Source organism: Dreissena polymorpha, chromosome 2 (genome assembly GCF_020536995.1).
Source record: "Dreissena polymorpha isolate Duluth1 chromosome 2, UMN_Dpol_1.0, whole genome shotgun sequence".
Taxonomy (NCBI): domain Eukaryota; kingdom Metazoa; phylum Mollusca; class Bivalvia; order Myida; family Dreissenidae; genus Dreissena; species Dreissena polymorpha.
Genome location: NC_068356.1, coordinates 114,262,572 through 114,286,909, shown reverse-complemented (window position 1 = coordinate 114,286,909; position 24,338 = coordinate 114,262,572). Strand labels below are relative to the sequence as shown.

Genomic DNA, 24,338 nt, shown 5'->3' with positions numbered 1-24,338 from the left:
TAAACACCGAGTTTTTAGTATGTATGTGTTGTTTAAAAAATAAATATATTTTAGGGTTGCTTGAACTGGTCGTTATGACAGACTATATTGATATACTAATGGTATGTGAGTATTGTATGAAGAGCAGGATGAGCATGCTCGATCGGCACGAAATATTTGAGCTTCTCTGTTCCTTAGCCTCGCATGCTACAATTCTACTCATTAGATAACTCACAAAATTCATTTTATAACTATATTATATCTTATGTCCCGTTTTAAAAACAAAAATAACAAAGCATCGAGATTTTACTAAATAATAATGTTTAAAAAAAATCTCTTTTTTGCTGATGTTGTTGTTAACATCCATGTATATCGTTTGTTTGTATTTACCTGCACCCTTGCTTATTTATAGTTATATTGTGTTTCGATCTTCGTATCTTGTATATGGAGGAATAAAAGTAAAAGCAAGTGTTCGTGCATTTCATACTTTTTTACATTGTGCGTGTCAAAACAATATTGTTTTCTCATGTTTTAGTACTGTAATAATGTATGAATTTATCTTCTTCGATTCACATGTTGTGTAACGTCTAACTGTTAACTTGTAATTAATCTCACTGTTTTATTTGTGTGTGAACATGTCGTGAAAATAAAAGCGGAAGCCGACAGGAAGTGTCATTTTCGTTTGAAGGTGTTTTCGTAGTTATTCATTCTGTTCGGTTATATGTTATGTTTACAGTAAGTGTTATAATGCTTTATGATAACATTAATAGGAAAATTCTATATACATATTTTATCGATTTTGCATATAAAAATGGTAAGAATATATACGACCCATTTATAAGAGTAAGTGTTAAAATGGCTCTTAAAAGCAAGAGCATCTCAATAATGGTTCGAATATGTTTGACGCATTTGAAAAAATAAAATCATGCAAAACAAATCGTACATTCGTCTTCATGGTCTTGCTACTTTATATGCTGAATGTCAACGTATGTTTTAAAATGAATTTCATACTGAAGACTAATGTTTTTTCTAGTAAGAAGGAAAAACACTTAAATTCCCCAATGAGATGTTCGATTTCAAATTTGAAAAGTATTCACTTTGCTGTATTATGTGTGAAAATCATTTATTTAAAAAATAGTTTATTTGAATATGGCACAATTAAAAAAAATCTGAACGGTAGAAAATTAAAACAATACAACCCGAACCTTTTAGGATAATTTGCATCTTTTCCCCATACAAACCTGTGGGTTAACTGACCGATTTATGATAGTTATATAATAACGGTATGTTTCATACGTTTGTGCATCACATCACGGAGCGTATATAGATCTAGAGTATATACGCTCTAGAGTCCGTGATCATCTTAAAGTCGCAACTGCATCCTGGTTATGACATATTGATTGTCCAAACCTGGGTAGCCTTGCAAGTTAATCTAAAACTTGTGTGCGGTAAAACAAAACATAGTTTTTCTATTTTAAGATCAAATATATATCACAGGGAATTTATTTGTTCAAACTGCGTATTGTCCTTCTTCCCTTAAATATTTTTTGTAATGAATTATGACAAACGAGTGGTATTTCTCTGGTTTTCTAATGGATGATAACACCACTTGTTTTCATTATTTTTTTATTGATTCCCCTTGGCACGCTTCATTTACCATCATTATGCAAATATAATAATTGTATAATTGTATTGAGTTATGTTTAAATATACCAAAACAAGTCCTGTTTAATTAATATTTATGTTCATGGGAGTTAATTTTTGGTAATCGATCGGCTATGAAAAATGAGAGAAAAAGATGTAGGGTTGACAACTTGGAATGTCTGGGAATTCTTCATTGCATTAAATTTATTCGTTAAATTGTTCTAACTTTGATTTTGGATGCAGAATAAAATGCCTACAGGAAATATGCAAAGAAAGAACAGAAAATCAAAATGTCGTATAACAGTTCTAAAACCTTAATGACACGTTATACGCTTAGCGTTTTCTTTTGCATGCAATTAAGAAGCGCAATCGAATGAACGCGTTAGTTGTGATGTAAGGGTGGATATTTGACTCATAGTAGAATAAGATCATTTTATTAAGTGGAATAAAATATGCCAGTATAATTGCACGCACTTAAAAAATTAAGAATACACATTTTACAAATGATGTAAATGTACCCAAAAGCGTTCTTTGTTTTATGTTCATACAAAAGGAAAGATGACATCATTATCTGTATCAGTTAACATAGGCAATTGAACATGAACCGTAGTTTACGTACGCAGCACTCAAATTAATAGAGCATGCTTAAAACAAGATGGATTATTAAATGGTCTTAAATGTTGCATGTGCAAATAAGAAAATATTGAAACGCTTAAATGCTTTATTTATAATAAGAAGTTTTTATCCACCTTTTCCTCAATATATAATTGGATTTGAACGTTTAATTTTTCATCAATATAACCAACGAATCTTCAGGCGTTGCTATCCGCGTCACTAACGGTGAAAAAAGAACCGGAAGTGTTACTGTCTGTACCTTCACTGAATACAGAGTAAATGTCCGGACTTGGTTCCGGGACATATAAATCGTGTTCGATATTATGCACCGGCAGATCGCTTCTAGTTGAAAACTTCGATATTCCTTTGCTAATGTTGTGTTCTATCTCTAGTGACGACAAAGAGTCACATTCCTCATTATTGTGACTTATATTGCTGTCATGGTCACTTGCAAGATCTTCCTCCTCCTCATCATCGTCGTCACTGTTCAGTATGTGGTTTTTAGACAAAGATGACCGCCATAACTTGTCATCAAGCGCTTGTAGATCGGTAACGTCCGATATGGCATCCGCTTCTTCAGAGTGTGCAGACGTCTTAATTATGTTTTCATATTTAGAACACTTATCTCTCCTTTCATCCAGATCCCCAAACTGTTTGAGCAAATCTTTCTCCCACAGTAACCTACTTTCACGTCGGAGATTGGTCAAGAAACTCCGTCTGTATTGCTGAGGCTTATGGACTTCCGTTGGCTTGGCAGGCTGCGACGTCAGGGCAATTGCCGCTTTGATGATTTCAAGACGTTTTTCTTCAATCTGCAGAACTGGGTCTTCGGTATCCGAGTCGTCCCAAAGGGATGACGGGCTTTCCGACTCCTTCGCCGGTTTCACATTTTTGCCATTCGACTTTTTCATAATTTGGTTATTACCATCGCCTTGCTGACGAAGAAGGTCGAGGAAACTGTCTGTTTTGTCAGCATTCTCCTCTGGCATTGCTGACGAAACAAGAGCCATTGAATGAATGTTGGGAAGCCGCATGTTGAAACCCTTTTTAGTACCGGGAATGGAAGCCAGTTTTCGCCAGTTTGAACCCATGAACGAACCGGGTAATTTCGGTAGATAGTCCTTTATCTTATTCGATTGTTCTTTGAGTGGGATGTATTCGTTAAAATAAACGTCGCAAATTTCTTGCTGCAATTTACTCAGGCGTTTGTTGCACGTGATGTCGAATTTGCACTTCCGGTCTTCCAATGACTTGCTGAAGACTGCGTTTTTATGGTGCGCGCGAAGCATACGATCACTTCCGAGCATGGAGTCAGTTTTGCGGAGTTTCCCAGAGTAAAGCGACATGTCAGTTCCATGAGTATCCCTTACGAATACTAGTACAATGCACACGTAGCACTAAAATGTAAATCTTGGATATTTTCAAACTGAAATTCGACAGAATCTTTCGTGTTGCTCACACATACCGTATCTGTATTTCCCAGATACAAATTTAAGGCGCTTGTTATGTCAGCACTTGATGTTTTGATATTTTGTAGTTGCGATAAATGTTCCTTTTATTTCGATGTTTTTCACAACAAAACCGGTGTTGAAGAGGGAACTACAATTAAGTTTATTCCACACACCGACCGTTCTAATTTAACAATATATTCATACAAATTAAGATCATCACTATCCATGTAAAACGCGATTTTGGCTGTGTTTTTTTTTTGCTTAATGGGAATTTAAGAATATAAAACGCATAAATAAATTGATACAAGTTGCAAAGGATGATAAATACGGTCTAGCCCAACGACGGAAATCAGAAAATAATATGAACTCGCCATCATTCTTACTCAGGAATCTAATTGTTTGCTAACGATTAATCTGTCAGACACGAAATAAATGATATTTGAATACGATTTCACATAAGTGCATTTTATTAACAATGAAAGTCGCCCTTCGCAATTTAGAAAGATTTGCTCAGCGCAAAGATAAATTACTCGCATCTTGAGATAAACCTACTGAAAACATTAAATATGGATGACATATACTGCAACATGCATCTGATCGTAGAAACAGATTATATGGCTTTAATGATATAATATCTTAAAGAAGAATTATCAATTGTTGCCAAAACCTCATCGTTAAAATGCAAAAATATACGGTAAAACGTCGAAGCGATATGAAACAAGACGTACAAATGATCGAACGAAAGTTTCATTGATTGATTGATTAATTAATTTATTTATCTATTTTTTATTTGTTTATTAGTTTATTTGTTTATTTGTTTATTTATTTATTTATCTATTTGTTTATTTATGTATTTTTATTAATTAATTAATTAATTCACTCACTCATGCACTGACTCATTCATTCGTTCGTTCGTTCGTTCGTTCGCTCGCTCGCTCGCTCGCTCGCTCCTCCCTCCCTCCCTCCCTCCCTCCCTCCCTCCCTCCCTCCCTCCCTCCCTCCCTCCCTCCCTCCTCCCTCCCTCCCCCCGCTCCTACAGCCCTCCCTCCCTCCCTCACCTCCCTCGCCCTCCCCGCCGCCCCTCGCCCGCCCCTCGCTCCCCCCTCCTCCCTCCCGCCCCGCACCTCCGCCCGCCCTCTCCCCCTCCCGCCTCCCTCCCGCCCTCCCCCCTCCCTCCACTCAATCACTCACTCACTCACTCACTCACTCACTCACTCACTCACTCACTCATCATCACTCACTCACTCATCCTCTCTACTCCTCTTCTCTCTCTCACTCACTCAATCACTCACTCACTCACTCACTCACTCACTCACTCACTCATTCACTCACTCACTCCTAATTCATTATCATTCATTCATTCATCATTCATTCATCTTCATAAATGCATTTATATTTATGTTTATGATGTAGTTTTCATTATTAATAATTAAATTCATTCATTCTTTTTATTTCATGCATTCATGTTAATTAATTAATAATTAATTAATTAATTAATTAATGTAATTAATTAAATTAATTAATTAATTAATTAATTAATAAATTAATTAATTAATTAATTAATTAATTAATTAATTAATTTATTAATTAATTAATTAATTAATTAATTAATTTATTTATTTATTTATTTATTTAGTTATTTATTTATTTAGTTATTTATTTATTTAGTTATTTATTTTATCTATTTAATTTAATTAATTAATTCATTCAATTATTTATAACCGACCGACCGACTTACTGACGGACGAATGCGCTGAATGAATGAATTAATTAAGAAGCAAACGAACGATATTATCATGAATGAAGTTTAGTTTTACGAAAGCAAACTTAATTTATTTTCATTTTGTATAAATTTATTTCAGTTATGAGAAAATAGCTTGGAACAACATTTTATATATTAACAATCTGCGTTATTTCGTTATTGTTGTTTTAAGTTGTTCACAACCATGACTGTAATAACCACGAAAATGCCGACATGTTTTTGCCACAAAGGGTATTTGAATTTTGAAGAGAAGTCTATAAATTGAATTTATTCTAAATATTTATCTTCTATGGAAGAATTGATTGATACGGTGGAACATTTCTTTTAAAATTTATAAAACTTTAAGACAAGATAATTCGACAGATTAAACATGACACGTGGCGACTAATTATTATTGTATGTTCTCCTAGAAGAAAACTGAGGACAGTAGACAGTTATAAGTTGTTCACACATCTCGAAAACTGAAATGTGGCCGTACGAGAAGAAAACGGTTTTCGATCGATATGGGCCTAAAACGCTCAATATAACTAACAGTTTGGGGAGTGGGGGTCCTGTGCTCACCAGCAAGGCACAATCACTGGACATGGAGTATTATAAGCGGCTCACGATGTCAGTTTCTGTCGGCGTGGAGCATTTTCCGGTCCATACAATCGACTCAGCCGGACGAATTTTTCGTCAACATGGTGTCACTCCGACCGATGTCACCGGCGACTATCTGGTCGGGAAAGGCACGAGAAGCTACCGGGAGTCAAGGTCTTCGGTCCGGCCTCTTCACAACCGCAATGTGAGTCAGCTCAAGGTTGTACTCAGCATGCCAGACCGTCAGCGCGCCGAGTCCCTTGCCCACATAACGGGGCCTATAGTTGAAAACGAGGTCGCTGAAATTAGGAATGATGAATTTCTAAGGGAACACTTGAAGAAACAAACGTACAATAACGTTAAGTTGCCACTGTTGCGGAGACGACTGTCTTTGGACCGAGCGAAACGTATTGAAACAGTTACTGATATATTAGCATCCAGCAAAGACCGGCGGTTGTCTGTAAAATATGGATCCGACGATGAAAACACGTTATTATTACCATGTATCGGCAAGCAATACAGAAGAGGTTCCAGCGACCATTTTAGAGAAACACTTCCTGAGCGCGTGACATGGGATCCGGCAGTGTCTAGACGTCGAGAAAGCGTCAGTCAAAAAGAAGATGAATCCGACAGTGAAGTGAAAATGAAATACGAGCATGGCATTCATAAAGGCTTTCGGGGTTCGAGAAGACCGTCCGTGGGAATGCCTCTCCGCAAGGACTCGGTCGGCAGATTCACAGAGTCAATCCGTGACCAGTTACGGGCAGCTTTAATGAGTACAAACACAACTGAAAACCAGGACGAATCAACCCCGAAATTGGTAGTCGCGTCGGATACAGTTACAGAGGCACCCTTCAGAGAGTCCCGCAGCTCAGTCATGGGATACAAACTGCGACATGAATATGGTAAAAACCTTGAGCGGAACTGGTTTAAAAATCAAATGATAAAAAGGCAAATGAAAGGTACTCATGGAAACGGCAGTGCAGGAGACGGCCTTTACGACTTGCGTTTAGATATATTCTACAGCCCTGAACCGCAGTCTGATGATGAGGTAGTAGGCACTGACGACGGTGAGAATGACACGCATATAGAAGACGATGCTAGCATTCGGTGCGGTGCATTCTCAACGGCAACTGCGGAACAGCGGTACAAACAACGTAACACTGTCGGCAAGGGAGCTTCCCTAAGAAAGTCACTGTCTCTTGAAACATGCAGGGAAGAGGATGAACAAGCAGAGGATGACGACTCCTCCGCGTCTGATATTGAAATCGTGCTGAAAGATAACCAACTGATTCAGCGAAAGACCAAACAAAAGATGAAAAAGAAACGCCAGCGACAGTTAGAGCGTTATCGAGCATTTAACTCACCCGAAAAGGAGGCAGTACGCGAGAATTTCGATTACAGTGAACCAGAATTGCCGCTGACAGATCCAGAAATCAGAGCACTCAGACTCAAACTTAAAACTAAAGAAAAAATGAGGAAACTAAGAGGAAAACGCAAATTTCTCCAAATTGCTAACGCCGTTTATGCGTTCGTTATCTTTAAACGTGCGTTGCTGACCATTCGAAAGCGAAAGAGACTTGCCATTAAAAAGAGGGCACAAACAAATGCACAAATGGTTGCTAGAAAAATGAAACAGCAGCAAAAACAGTCAGAATTGTCAGAAATAGGAAATGGCGGAGTAGAAACATATCGACCGACACTCAAGGATCAGTTTATGAAGGAAGTCGGACAGAAGCTTATGTTCGATATAGAAAGGTTGCGCATCGACATTATGGATTCAAGTACTGATGGAGAAGAGTCAGATGAGGATGAACATATATCACAGAACCAAGGAAATAGCGAAGAGTATCCTAAACGCGAACATGTCTCCGGGAGTAGCCTGTCGAATAAGCGTACTCCGTCTAAATTTGAAAAGGAAGTGAAGAAAATATCCGTAAATGATTTGGATAATGTCCATAAGAAAACGAAAAGAAAACGATCGCGTAGACACAGAACAAGGAGGCGTCGTCATAGTGTACCTTGTCGGGCTAAACCGACGGAGTTCATCATTGAATTTCCAGATAAATCTCGTCGGCGACGTGAACAGCCCGGCAAGACTAAGGAGGTTCGCAAGAGATCCGTGTCGCCGGTGGCGCCAAGGTGCAGCTGCCAGAAACACAGGCCGGATACTCAGCGTTCTGTCTCGCAAATTAAGATGGCCAGCTGTTCACATCAGCCACCGGCTAGGAGAAAGAAAATGAAGACAGTAACAATTCAGACAGACGGTTTGATGAGAACGCACAGTTTAGTGGATCTAAGAAATAAACGTCCAATTGAACTAGAGACCCTTTTAAAAGATATTGACATACCGGCAAAGGGCATCAGACTCCAAATTTTAGCGCGAAAATTCAGACGGCAACGCAGAAAGCGTCAACTCATTCGTCTGTCACCTGTTCGAATGCCGGAGCGGTATGAGCTGCCGCCGGAAGAGAAGAGCCATAACGAGGCAGTCACCACCGGAACTGAGGACACTGAAGAGAGCGACTACGATTTTGTGTACGGCGGACCATTTGTCGGCAGCGGCGTGATGTGGAACCAAAATTCTCAAAACCGGAAACCGACCTGGACTGAGGCGGATGTGGATCGGGAGGTGCAGCGGATCACCCGGATATTTCACGAGATGAAGGAGTGCAGATACCTGCGGCTGAACGGGCTTAATGAGGCAATCATTAACAGATTGGAGACCTTAAAACGGAAAGATTATTAACATTGGCCACTGTCTGGCAAAATAAAATGTAATATGTACACAAGTGTATACACTAAGTGCGAGTGCTTTATAAGTTTGCTTTTCACTTTTTCCTGTTGCTAGAGTGATTAATAAATGATTTTTGTATAGGTTCATGCTTTCATTTTGTTTAGTTGCGTTTGTATTTTAATCGCTATATGAAAAGGCATATAGTTAAGCCTAAGGATGCGTGGTTTTGCATATGCATGAACAAGCAACAATTCAACATTGTTTAAACTGTTGACATTTGTCGTTTTACACATATGACATAGAGAATTTTTATCAGTTGACTTCATTAAATTCCCCCGTTTTTTTTATAAACGGATGGCGAACATGTTTATGGAATATAATTAATTGCAAGGAAGAACGTTTTTGTGGGTATTAAGTTATTTCATAAGGCTATTTAAACCTTTCAAATTGCTCACACAATACATGCAAATCCTGTCTCCGTTCAATCATATGGAACATTAGTAAGAACATAACAATCAACGTGTTTTGATTGACAAAGTCTTAGGTTATAGTACATCAAAAAAGTACTGCCTAAATTGCTTGAGGTTGCTTTTTCTAAGGTTATATCAGGGACGTCGGAAGCAAATTGACATTGGGGCGGCAGAGGGGTGGGTATGACATCAAATGGCGCATTCTGGTACCTGACCTTATACACGTCTATTGCAGGCATATACTGAATTACAAAAGTTGTGACACACAGACAGACGATGGAGTAGTGATCTCTATATGTCGCAGTTTGTACTTTTTAGCCGGCGACACCACAATTGCGATCATGTGGGTTGAACGAACGTTTTTCGGGATTTTTTTCCCGGAATTACGTTTTGGAAATTCGTTGGTTGGTTTGGATTAGACATATTGAAATGGCACAAAAAAAGTGGTAAAAAACATTAAAAACTTTTTTAGAATTATCGATTGACTATGAGTTATTACAATCAATTAAGGTAAATTGAGGTATCTTTAATTTTGTGATAATTAAGGACTATTGGATATCGGCACATTTGTTTTATGTCATACTTTCGTTTATATTAATAAAACGAAGCAAAGGCTTACATCATACAGACAATTAAAGATTCCCAGGGTTAATTACGCAAGAATAAAGGGATTATCGTTATAAAAGAGACCGATCAATTAACAACATAATTGACACATACATTACCGCGGGCGGATGATGACAACCAACAATACACGTGTCATAACCGCGAAAGCGTGATTATCTTGCTTCGTGGTAAAGATATTTTCAAATATGCGGGTATTGAAATGAAAAAAAAATTAAAGAAGGTCTTTGCCGAAATTTATTTTTTGCCGAAAATATTGGGGCGGCGGCTGCCGCCCCTCTGTATACCGGTATATACTAATACAATGCATTTTGAGACGTTGTTAACCTATTTACAGTAATGAGGTTATATACGTCCTAGTTCATGGAGCGATTTTTCGGTACATAGTTATAGAAACATCATTATCAAAAGTAGAAAAAATGTCATATTATTTGTAGCTTTTTATAATGGCCCCAGGATGCATGCCTAGTTTTCCCTCGGCATTGCCGCATTCCAGATCGCCCTATGATCAGTCCAGCATGGCATCGCTTATCAAGGCCATCAAAGCATAACCTATCCACAAGCGTTTTTAACATTTTGCCGACCTTTATCGTTATTTGATAAAGTTATTTGGAGCATTAAAGCAATACTTTTAATGAACGTTTTTAACATATGAGGCGATGGAATCGCAGATATGTGTAATTCGTTAAGAAGATGAATAGCTGCAGTGCATTTTTTTCCCATCAGACAACTAAACCGCAGTATTTTAATGCTTAATTTTCTGACAGTAGTACGATAATAAACCGACGATACAAGTATATAAATGTCACTCAACATAACCCTCATTTAGCATCATTTAGCAAATAGCACACATTTACTAATTATTCTCTTTATAGCATATTATTCCCTGAAATGGGAATTGAAACGAGCAAATTCGTTGAATTGATATCCCCTGCCAAATAAACTTGGTTTATGTTTCGGTGCAAATCGTTTTATATACCTTATAACAAAGATGCTTATATTAATTATGTGTAGAGTAATAATTAATAGGTAATAATTAAGTTTAAGGTTATTGTTTTATGAATTGCAAATCTCCTCATTGATATCTACACACCCATGAAGTTTCATGATGAAATCTTATAGCGTATCTGAGATATAACTACGAAAAGGTACATCGTACAAAACAACAAAAAGCAATAACTTCTAGATAAGAAAGTGAAGCATTATGGTTCTTGTGCCCTGCACTTCTTCCCATTGATTTCTACACGCCCATGAAGTTTCATGTTGAAATGTTGTATCATATCTGAGATGTAGCCCTGAAAAGTTCCATCATAAAAACAACAAAAATGGAAATAACTCTTATTAAAGAAGCCTGAAGGTGTAAGGTTATGGTTCTTGCACATGACAATTCACATCATTAATATCTATACACCTATGAAGTTTCATGTTCATATCTTTTATTGTTTCTTACATATAGCCCTAAAAATTTGCGACAGAAGGACATACTGACGGACGGACAACGCCAATTCTATCCAATTCCATCCACCTTTGGCGGGGGTTAAAAAGATAACAGGTCTAATTACCATAATGAGGTTACTCTCATATCAATATTATACATGTATATGGCGATGTTAAGTATTCTAGATCTTGGTTTGAATGTGATTTGTAGAAAAGTTAAAACATCCAAGACAAGGAATGATGATGTACTCATTATAAAGTCAGTGCTCTCAAAGCTGTGAAATTGGACATTAGAAACAATTTACTTGAAAATGCAACTTGATAATTAGCTTAACAAAACCCATCCACTGAAAATGGAACATGTAACAACAATTTTTATACACCAGTTCATTCAATGGTTTGTTGTTATTTTTTAAGGTAAAATCCGGTCACTGTCCATTCATTAAACAACATAGTGTAATCATTTATTGAACATACCAATGTGGTTTTCTTTAACCCTTTACAATGAAAATAGGTTACTAAGATATGGTTACAGAATACAAAATTTATAAGGACACTGAAATCATTAACAATTATTTATTCCCAAACTGCAATCTTAACAAATAAACATACCTTAAAACATATTGACATAAGTGCTTTCTTGTATGTATACCACATGTTCTTGTCCTATTAATGAGAAACAATTTAATCACTACTCTCAGCGGTTCTAACAGAGGAGGTTGAAGAAGACTGGTTGTAAGATATACAGATTTCTGTATATAACAAGTCTTAAAGTATAATAAAGGTGTTACAATAACATACAAATTTACATAGTTTTACTTAAGCTAATGCATTAAACATGTTCATGTAGACATATGTATTTAATTTTTTCATCATTCACAAGCAAATTATCTTGAGTTATAATAATTTTGTTACAAAAAAAAGATTTATGTTACAATTATACACATCCCTATTAAAGAAATATTTAAAAATAATAATACATTTCTGTACATGGTTGAAATAGCTTTAGTTATCCTGCTCACATTAAAATTATACAATTTTACATAAATTATACAAGCCAATGAAGGACACCATGTAAATAGTATTTTTACTTCTATCCTATGTTGGGTTGTCACATAACATGAACAGACAGCGTTGGATAGCAGGTCCTAAATATTGCCATATACACAGGTTTTGTATACAAACTGAACTGACAGCGTTGGATAGCAGGTCCTAAATATTGCCTTATACACAGGTTTCGTATATATGAGCCTCACTCTTAGAAAGCAGGGCTAAATGCATGTGCGTTAAACCGCTTTCTGCCTAGACTGGATTTTTTGCAAAGAACATACTTACTTTCAACAAAAACTACCAAAAAGCTGAAGTGTTGTCCCTTATAGCCTGTGTAAAGTGCACAGGCTTATCTAGGATGACATTTTTCAGCCATGATTTAAGTGCCCTTTTCCCAGAGTGAGACTCGTATGGAAAATATATTGAGGATATCAACATGAAAGGGTTGGATATAAGACAAGGTGTCCTTTGCAGTAGGTGGTGCAATCAAAAGTTTTGTCTATGCCATGAGTATACAAGTAGTGGCATGCATTTTACTGAATATCTGGTCGATTGTTTGTGAAATGCTATTCCTTCAAACACTATAAGCAGCACAATAATAGAGCTTTTCAAATTACTGATGAATACCAACCAAAGTTTCTTGCTATAATACCGGTACTGATCAGGTTGTAATAATGAGCATGAACAATTGTATTTATTGAGGAACAATGCTTGCATTGATTAATATTGTTTGCTGAAGTTTTCATCAGTCAGTTTTTTTATTATGTACACACAGAAAGATGTCCATTGTGAACACAATTACACAAACTTCTACTGGTGGAAAATGGGGCACGAGGAAGCTATAATTGAATCTTAGAATATATATAAACCTTGTTGTCAATTTATCTGTTTTTCATCAATGTAGTTAGAAGCAAAAAATGGCATTTGCCAAAAGATTCATAGACATTTACTTTATATTGGAGTCTTAAACCTTGGTGATTGAAGTTTCTAAATATTTGAATAGGCAGCATAATTCCATTTTATACAGTTTACATGCAAACACACCGGCAGCAAGTGCAAAATAAGGTGTTATACTTCACCCATCATATAAACACCAAGTAACCACAAAATAGAGATTCCATACCACAGATATATTTGACTGGTTATGAGTTAATATACATTGATATCAAAAATATAATATCCCCACGGCAGTTGAAACTGGAAAGTATTCATGACATACAAAAACCTTATACAGACATACAGAAAGTTTGTGAATGCCCAATGACCATTTTGTCAAAACCTCTCAACCAATGCAGGCTAACCATTCTGTTATCCATTATTTTGTCAACGCAAATGGTATGAAACTGTAAGCTCCAGATCTTTTTTTACCAAATACTTTGAAAACATAACAAATAAACCTATGTTAGTTGAAAATCGTACACGTTCTTGCAGTTGTTTATGGACATGACGTCATTTGACTTTAACCAAAACAAGGGCTGTTTGTAAAACATGCATGCCCCCCATATGGGCTGTCAGTTGTAGTGGCAGCCATTGTGTGAATATGTTTTTTTTTGTCACTGTGACCTTAACCTTTGACCTAGTGACCTGAAAATTAATAGGGATCATCTTCCAGTCATGATCAATGTACCTATGAAGTTTCATGATCCTAGGTGTAAGCATTCTTGAGTTATCTGGAATAAGCCAGATTTACAACATAGTTAGAGTGAAGTTGAAAACACAAGCCACTGGTCGTACAGACAGGCGGACAAGTGCAATGCTTATTGCTTCCCACTGTGCGGGTACATTACAAGAATCATTTACCTAGTTTTAATTTGTACTTAATGACCGTATTTCAAAGGCAGCGCATTAACAATTTTCAGGAAACATTTCAAATGAAATTACCAGTTAAACAAATTAATATTTTTAACAAAAGATTTCCAAGCAATATTGTCCCCTACCGGTGAAACTCCACCAGTGTCAGTAAAAAACAAGAGCACCGCCTTGCGGGTGCAGACCGCTCATCTATTTTCTTTTTAAAGGTGAAGGGAATCTCATTTTCAATCACAAAGGAGGGAGGGGTGGAGTGAAGAGGGGTGTATAGTGTGGGGGCGTGGACATTTATTACATTATCTTCCAATAATGCGAAAAAAATGCAAAAAAATCGGGGGGGGGGGGGGTGGGGGGGTGGGGGGGGGTGGGGGATTCTTGGGTGCGATGGTTCGACAATATTTTAAACATAAAGTAATAATTATTTGTTTTTTAACCGTTAAAAAAAAAAAAAATTTAGGGGGGTGGGGTGGGGGGGGGGGGGTAGAGTGTGAGGGTGTGGTGGTCATTTGTGAGATGACCTTAAAAAAAATAAGAAATAAAAAAATAAATAACAATTTAGTGGGGGGGGGGGGAATTCGGGGGGGGGGGGGGAATTCGGGGGGGGGGGGGGAGGGAGGGGGGGTATTCTTGGGTGCGATGGTTGGACGGTATTTCAAAAATAAAATAATAAAAATAAATATTTGTTTTTTTTACCGTTTAAAAAAAAATAAAAATTGGGTGGGTGGGTGGGGTGGGGGGGTATAGTATAGTGTGAGTGTGTGGTGGTCATTTGTGAGATGATCTTAAAGAAAAAAAAAAAGGGAGGAGTATTATTGGATGCGATGGTTGGACGGTATTTCAAACATAAAATAATAAAAATATTTGTGTTTTTTAACCGTTTCAAAAAAAAAAATTGGGGGTGGGTGGGGTGGGGTATAGTATAGTGTGAGGGTGTGGTGGTCATATGTGAGATGATCTTAAAAAAAAAAAAAAAAAAAATAGGGGGGGGGGGGTATAGTATAGTGTGAGGGTGTGGTGGTCATTTGTGAGATGATCTTAAAAATAAAAAATAAAAATAGGGGGGGGGGGGGGATTCAGGGGTGGGGGTGGGGGGGGGGTGTCAGGTAAGAGTAGTTTTGTCAAAGTATCAATCAAATCTAATCATAAATAAAGAAGTTATGGCATTTTAGCAAAATTTAATAATTTGACCTTGAGAGTCAAGGTCATTCAAAGGTCAAGGTAAAATTCAACTTGCCAGGTACAGTAACCTCATGATAGCATGAAAGTATTTGAAGTTTGAAAGCAATAGCCTTGATACTTTAGAAGTAAAGTGGATCGTAACACAAAATTTAACCATATATTCAAAGTTACTAAGTCAAAAAAGGGCCATAATTCAGTAAAAATGACAACCAGAGTTGTGCAACTTGTCCTTTTACTGTACCCTTATGATAGTTTGCGAGTGTTCCAAGTATGAAAGCAATATCTATGATAGTTTAGGGGTAAAGTGGACCAAAACACAAAACTTAACAAAATTTTCAATTTTCTAAGTATAAAGGGCCCATAATTCCGTCCAAATGCCAGTCAGAATTACATAACTTTGCCTGCACAGTCCCCTTATGATAGTTAATAAGTGTTGCAAGTATGAAAGCAATAGCTTTGATACTGTAGGAATAAAGTGGACCTAAACACAAAACTTAACCACATTTTCAATTTTCTAAGTATAAAAAGGGCACAAAATTCTGTCAAAATGCCAGTCAGAGTTACATTACTTTGCCTGCACAGTCCCCTTATGATAGTTAGTAAGTGTTGCAAGTATGAAAGCAATAGCTTTGATACTTAAGGAATAAAATGGACCTAAACACAAAACTTAACCAAAATTTTCAATTTTCTAAGTATAAAAAGGGCACATAATTCTGTCAAAAAATTCACGCCAGAGTTATCTAACTTTGCCTGCCCAGTCCCCTCATGATAGTAATTAAGTGTACCAAGTTTGAATGCAATAGCATTGATACTTTCTGAGAAAAGTGGACCTAAACGCAAAACTTAACTGGGCGCCGACGCAGACGCCAAGGTGATGACAATAGCTCATAATTAAAAAAAAAAAATAGATGCGCTAAAAATTATTATTTTTTATATTTGTTGCCATAGTAACCAGAATTCTTGAGGTAGGAACAAAATGAAATGATGTGCATAATCTCCATATTGCCATATATCCATGTTTTAAGTTTCATGAAAAAATATAAAGAACTTTTAAAGTTATTGCAGGATCCAGAAAAGTGTGACGGACTGACTGACAGACAGACGGAGCGCAAACCATATGTCCCCTCTGGTTTCACCGGTAGGGGACAATTATGCATGAATGAACAAGCAACAATAGTTAACAGTCATGTATTAAGGGATTTCAATTAAAGCAGAATCCTGCTTTTTGATGCAATCATTTTGCAATTTTATCACTTTTAACTCTTGCAAATTGTTTGCCTTACATCAGTTTGATGCATATATTACTGTAAACCTTAAGTAATAATATATTTTATATTAATACACATTGTTCTTAATCACACAGTATTTTACTGCAAAAAAATGTTTACAAAGAAACATTTACAGAGAATTTAACTAGTCAAACAAAATGGCTCTCTGCTTTAGTACTTTGAGTGAGCCCTGAAAGTTTTATTTGACCCTGGAAATTTTCAAACACAGGGTCATTTGACTCCGGTTTTTAAACTCTAATGGAATCCATGAACTTATGTTCAAACTAGTAAAGAAACCAAATTTGTATTATCAATTGCAATAAACACAGGAAATATACAAATTGATACATTTGCCAGAGGATTTAATATTTTTCTAACAATATTATTGCAAAGTTTTTAAGTATTCCATAATATACTAGTCATGTATTTTGCAATACATGTACGTAGAAACTTTGCAATAAAATTTTAATGAGACCTTCATATGCTTCTTAACAAACAAATAAAATAATCTCAAACTAGTAATAAACAAGGGACAAAATTGTCACAAAACCAGGTTTTCATTGTGAAAAAAAATCTGATTAAGGGAGACAACTCAAACTGAACTTTTGAAATGAACAAACAAAATTAACCCCCTTTGTAAGTTTGTTTCAAAATAAATCTATTTTAAGTTGTGGTGACCTTGACATTGGAGATATTGACGTGATTCTTTCGTGCGACACACCGTCCCATGATGGTGAACAAATGTGCCAAATAATTGTAAAATCCCACAATGAATGACATAGTTATGGCCCAGACAAGCTCATTTATTGCCAATTTTGACCTTTGAACTCAAAGTGTGACCTTGACCTTGGAGATATCGACATAATTATTCCGCACGACACACCGTCCAATGATGGTGAACAAATGTGCCAAATGATTTTAAAATATGACAATGAACGACATAGTTATGGCCCGGACAAGCTTGTTCCGCCCGCCCGCCAGCCCGCCAGCCAGCCCGCCCGCATTCGCCAATCTAATAACCAGTTTTTTCCTTCGGAAAACCTGGTTAAATATGCTTCACCCTTCACATAAGTGACACTTACAAACAACTCTTAAGAATGCACTTAAAATCTAAAACAGTCACATGGCCTTATATGCATTATCAGTTTTGGTGAATAAAATGCAGTATAGATAAAGTATTTGCCGCAAAGCATTATTTCCCATATACATTTAGTATATACATTCACAAAACTAGCATCTCCTAAGTATGTGTTTATCGTGAAGATTTACTGCTTGATGGCCCATCATCACAGTCTTCTTCTGAACTAGAATATTTTCTTTTGGTTCCTCGACTACGAAACACATCAGAATATGAAGGTGCAAGTCTTTCTACAGGGTTTGGCTGCAACAACCAGCTTATATTATTTTCTAGGAATTCTCGGAGTCCAGGGGGCATTGCTATAACCTGAAGAACATCCAGATGTCTTGGAATAACTGTTCTCAGAACTTGGCAGCACATAAACTGAAGCGATGTCTTAAAGGATCTACACTTGATCACTTTCATACCACTGCGAGCTGCAGTAGACGAGACCACTGGGTACAGTTTCTTTCCTTGCAAACCCCTATATGCAATTCCTGTTGTAAAACAAAACGAAAGTACACGTAAATATTCAGAATTTATTACTTTGGGTAATATGGACATTATTTTAATAGTTCTTTGCTAATGCTTCCAATGGCTTAATTGCAAAAGTGTATCTAAATGACCTCTATAAAACAAGTCCAACTCTAAAACTAAGAGAACTGCCCAGAGTCTTTCCATATCATATGCAGCATCCAGGTAGATGTCACTTAAAGGTAACTATAATAATTAGTTTGCTTTGCACAAATTTATACTCATATGCTTTTAGAGTTTTACTTCAAACAAATAGATGAAGCTGAAAAAATGGGTAATAACCGCAAAAAATAACAAGCAAATTCGTTGAATTGATATCCCCCGCCATTATACTTCTGGACACAAGATATGGCTCTGGACACACAAAAAAGCATTTTTTTCAAAATACAAAGGGCCATAACTCCGTTATTATTTGATGGTGTTCAGTGCCATTTGGCGTGCATCATTCTCTTATCTATATATATACTCATACCAAGTTTCAATGAAATCTGCCAAAGCACTTCCAAGATATGGCTCCGGACACCAAAGTGCCGGACGGACGGAAGAACGGACAACGCTAAAACAATATCCCTCCGCCTATGGCAGGGGATATTAAAGGTTACCTTGGATTCTTTGCCAACTGCAAGCACCATGAACAAATAACCTGATTAACAAGTACTTGTGAAAATGTCTTAGATAGTTGTACAAATTGATTTTAACCAATATTTGTCAAAGTTTAATTACAAAACAGGACAGAATACTCTGGAAATGCATATCACAAGGGAATCTTCCTTAAATTAAATATATTACCCTTTTGAAAGTGAAGAGGGATTGAAAGCATTGGTGAATATCTTTGGTTTTGAGGAATGAAAAAAAAAATAACAGAAAAACTTTTTGGGGGAGGATGCTGACACACACAACAATGTGACAACATATACTCTGTTTGTGCAGTTGAACGAATGAATAATATTACTCAATAAGTTATCATGTTCTCTATGCAGAGTCAATATTTTGGTTAAATTTCTTATAAACTTTAATTTTACTCCTGTGATTACGACTAAGTTTTAAACTGTAACAGTCACATTGGCATATAAGAACTGTACCAAATGCAACGATGATGACATACCTAATGGTTTTCTGTTTTTATAGAATGACAAAGTCCCATGCCACATATCAAGATGCACTCCAATAATGGTACCCTGGCCAAACTTGCTGGCGTATGGCAGCTTCTGACCCTTGTTGTGCAACATGCCTGTGTAGGATAGTCCCCAACTATCTCCATCCCTACCTACAAGGCTGCAGAACTTGTGGCGGTACTTGTTCAGATCTAAATCAACTGTTCCCACTCCAACCATCTAAAAAATATCAACCTCAAGATACAACTGAGCATTTCAAATGGAATATGACTTACAAATAGCTTCAAAACATGTCCAATAAAATGTCATCCAAATGGTTCCATCTTAAAAGCCTTTATATTTATCATCGTAAAAAGGGATATTGGCTTTTTAAATTAACAAATTCACTAGCTGGCTAAGTATACCATTCTTTAACGGCTCTGCTTACCATATCCGTGCCATATACAGGTGTGGTCATTTTCACCTCCCAGTAATACTGGTCGTCCACCATTGGTTGGTTTCCCCGTACAGCGGCTGTTCCACAGCTGTAGTCCACATGGAACACCACTTCCCGTTGATCGTGCTTCAGAAAACTAGCAGCAGACTTTGACATACTGTCCCATGTCCATTCAAAGTCTGAAAGAAGTAAGGTACAAAGTTGAATCTGTAAGAATAGCTATGGAAAATAACATAAAAATTTGTTACTGGTTCTAAGAAAAAATATTTGTTTAAACTAAAATTCAACAATTTTTTAATGACAAACATACATTTATTTATATTATTCTTGTCAATGTTTTTTTCACCATTTAGGGAATGGGGCCCTTTGGATTGGGAAAAATCCTGTTTGTTGGACTACAATTGGGAAATTTTTTTTGCTTACAAATGCTTTAAAAATGATTTCAATATTAATTTACTAATTTAAAGAGGTGGATTAGAGATGAACTTGATGTTGAAAAAATAAATGTTTGGAAACCTTCAAATTGGGAATAATTTGGGAATAGCTGGGTCCCATTTAGGAAAAATATATACTTTTTTCCGTTGGAAATGGATCCCCATACAGGCTTTAAATTTGAACAAAAAAACACCAGTTGCTGAATAATTGTTGCTATTTTAAACTGACATGTGAGCTTTGGACATATGCATTTTTATAATTAAATGCATAGACAGAGATAAGCCTCTTCTTGAATTACTGCCAGATGACATAGTCCGTTCTAGATTTTTTTAATCTGGACATCAGTCTAGCTCAAATATGACAATATTACCTTTTTAAACAGCTATTTGAGCCACTTCATGTTTCAAAGGGCCATTGTTTCACTTTTAAAGATAATTGTTTCATGTTTTGCCAAAAACAAAATCTGACACATTACATCCTCTTTGTGATAACATTTCTACCACCATTTATAGTAACTTTTTTATTCAATCAGATAAAAAATTGTCCCTATATTGCTTGTCTAGAACATTTAACATGTGTTGCTCTAAAAAAGAAACAGTGGAAAATTAAGTACTCTCCAATAACCGTGTATCGAGTGGTTAAGGAAAAAAGTAAAAGAATTTCTCAATTAATGTAAACAAAACCGCAATAAACGATTTACCTTAAAATATTAATTTAATTCCTGTTATATCCATGCCAAAATTATTAATTTACAGCCTGTTTAAACACGCAAAGCCGATAGTTCCATACACACCCGCATATAATTACATCCACTACGAGCATAGTTTAGTGTTTACATGGTATCCAGACGTCACAGAGTTTTTTTTCACCGTTTTGGGAAAGGGGCCGGGTTCCCTGTGGATTGGGAAAATTCGCGTCGTTTTGACTAAAGTTGGGAAATTAGTGTTGTTGTTTTGCTAAAATATGCTTCAAAATTAAGGATACAAGTGTGTCCAGTATTATATTTACTAAGGTTGAACTTATATGGATGGGAGATGAACAAAATATTGAGATCTAAAAAAAAAAAAAAAAAAAAATATATATATTTTTTTTGGAAACCCTCCATTGGGAATTTTTAGCTCCCATTTGGGAAAAATATATACTTTTTCTCATTGGGAAAGGGTCCGGTTACCCGATTTTAAATGAAAAAAACGCACTGTGTCCACGGACTACCCTAGGCCTTAAAAATAGGGAGAAGTGACTTCTCCTTTGTTCTGAAACAGGGAGAAGTCTGGAAAATCAGGGAGACGTTTGTGCAAACAATATCAAAAACAACGCGTGTTTATTTTACAACTTTTATTATTTCTATCATTATACTATGTTTATTTGTAAAAACAATAAATTCTCACTAAAATCTTCTTCATCATAACACATTTTAGTCATTTAACACATTTAAGTATTTAATAATTTGTACCGGTAGCACCTTTTCATCACATATTTATTATCATTATATTATCATCATCCCTATGACTGCTTTTGTAACAAAACACAATCTTAATGCATGGAACATCTAGTACATGTATAGCTATTACTGTTTATCCGAATACTTCACATGTCCGAAATATGTTCACTTAAGAATGCCTTACCTGTTTACTTTAAAAATCAAAATTTTCCTTGTTGCTATCTGGTTTAACAAACCTTATCAAATGTTTGTTAAATCCAGTTAATGCTTTCTCCATTATTGAATCACCATTACTTGTAATGTGAATCGCCAGCTTTGAATTGAACGCGGGTGTAATGTTACAATTAGATTGGTTACCTCCCCTTATCTATCGTTACTCTCTATATAGGGATCGGTACAAGCTAATTTTACCGATCTAAATTTGGACCGGTTATTTTTAGAAACATATCGCGAGATTATACGAGGTTCAGGGGAAGTAATCCTCGTACCATTTCCAAACCGGAAACAAAACATTTCCCGAACTTTTTGACAGCTGACAGGTAAGTTATTATTGCGTATGATGATCGTATGATTTTACAAAACTGCGAAATACGAAAACAGTTGCGTTAGTTTCGACATTTTATTAGACGTTCATACGAAGTTGTTTTATACACAGCATGAAAAGTGACGTCGATAATATACATGACGTTGCGTGCATGTTAGCGGATAAATGTTAACGTCATGAATTCCCGACAGTAATAAACAACGCTCCGATTGGTCTTCGTGTTATCCAATTAAAATCGCCAATACATTAGCCTGTACCTGTTGTATATTTTAGTCAACGGTTATATTCAACGGGGAACCAGTTTATGTTACAATTCGTCCACCATTTGCAATGTTGATGGTCATGACATAGCAATTTAATTCTACTTGGATAATTTATATCTAATCGAGGAAATGTGTTTTCACAATATTTATGTGTAGTATTATGACTTATAGTATAAAAAATGAACTGTGATTCCAGTTTATATAAGATAGGTGTTACTCGTAATTTTCGGTGGATTAACAAACTGACAAAACTCGCTGGACTTTATAGTGGATCTACGCAATTTATAGACCTTTGATCAAGTTTGTTTTTCTTGAATTATTTTTGCCGACTTTCTTTAAACGTGCTGTCTGCCAAAAACCTGCAATTATCGGATGGTCAATCAATGATCACGTAATCAGTAGACAACTTGCGGCACGCGCGAAGAGGCACCAGTGTGTTGTTATAGCAACCAATATTAAGGGGACTGCTTTGTCACGTTCAATTTACGATCCGTGCAGGGGGTAAATTGTGTCACCGTTAGATAAACAACAAACAATAAACTTGCTTATCGCCTGCGGGCGGTAGCACGCCTTAGCAAAAATAATCGGGTGATTTGATATTCGCTTTTCCGGTCTTGTTTACTCACAAAATCCAGGCGACTTTATCTTCGCTTTTCTAGGCTTGTACGGCGAAATCACGGGCGTAAGAGCGAAATTATCGCTCATAGTCGCCCGTAGGGTAGTCCCTGTGTGTCACATCCGAAAAGCAAGAGTACTGAACATGTGTATATTGTCATGTCTCCTATTTTCGCGATGTGAGTGCACAGATTGTTCCATGCAACATTTTCTGAGAATCAGGAAAAAGTAATTGAATTTTTGTTAAAAAAATAAAATCAAATGCATGAAAGTGTTGTGTTCACACTAGTGCAGTTGTCTGCCTCACTTTATAATTTATGTGGAAGTTGTCCTTTGAGAATTTCCTATGCATAGGACAGAATAAAATTGAAAGGAATAGGGATACATTTGGATTTTTTCAGTTGAAGTAAGATTTTGAAATGCAATTATACTTGTTTGTTTCCTCATTTTAGTTGTGTCTGTAGTTATTTTCAAGCCAAATTATGTTAGTGAAACAAAATACTTGGACTAGAGCGCAAGCGTGTGACATCATCACAAGAGCCGAGTTCTTGAGGTAAACAAAGTGATGGTAATAAGGCTACGCTTGATATAAGGGAATCCTATGATGTTAGAATTTAGAGCCCAAAGTAATGCATGCTTTAATTTTAACTGACTTTCCATGGGCCTGGCTCTTCAAAAGATCTACCTGGCTTAATAAAGTTTCACAAACATACTAAATAAATAATTACATGAATCATCCTCTCCACAGACACACTCTTTTTCTCTCCCAGTCTTGTAACAATCACAAAATGATTCGCCTTTCACGGGTTTGACTGAGCTGACAGACAGCTGGGACAAGACTTCATCTCTGTCAGAACCATCGCCTGTTTCTCCGCTTTCGTCGGACTCATAATCTAGTTCTGCACTGGAGCTTGAAGGACGTTCATCGGCCACATTATATTCATCTGTCTCTGCATCCATGATGGTGTAAATTCTTTTAACAAAATAACATTGATGCATATAAAATCGTAAACAAGTGGTCGAAGCTCTAAAGGGTACAATCAGAGGAAATCCAACTATCAATATACGGGCATTTAAATCATGGGTAAAGGGTGTTAACTACTTTATACTACCGTAGTAATAAGGTTAATAACCAACATTATTTTCTAAATGCCCCTCCTGGTCATCAAGGTTTTGAACGTTAACGGTGCGCAAGTCGTGTTAAGCGAGATTCCGATGTCTATGTAGTGAATAT

General features: G+C 36.3%; 1 protein-coding gene across 1 annotated transcript; it reads right to left on the bottom strand.

Annotated features, from left to right (window-relative positions):
* Positions 1-17,662: 17,662 nt before the first annotated feature.
* LOC127870001 (SPRY domain-containing SOCS box protein 3-like) lies at positions 17,663-24,064 on the bottom strand. Its single transcript, XM_052412662.1, has 4 exons — positions 23,833-24,064; positions 19,798-19,985; positions 19,361-19,589; positions 17,663-18,218 (listed from the first exon to the last, which is right to left on the bottom strand). The coding sequence occupies exons 1-4, from the start codon at positions 24,062-24,064 to the stop codon at positions 17,857-17,859; spliced, it is 1,011 nt and encodes a 336-aa protein (XP_052268622.1). The 3' UTR covers positions 17,663-17,856.
* Positions 24,065-24,338: the final 274 nt, after the last annotated feature.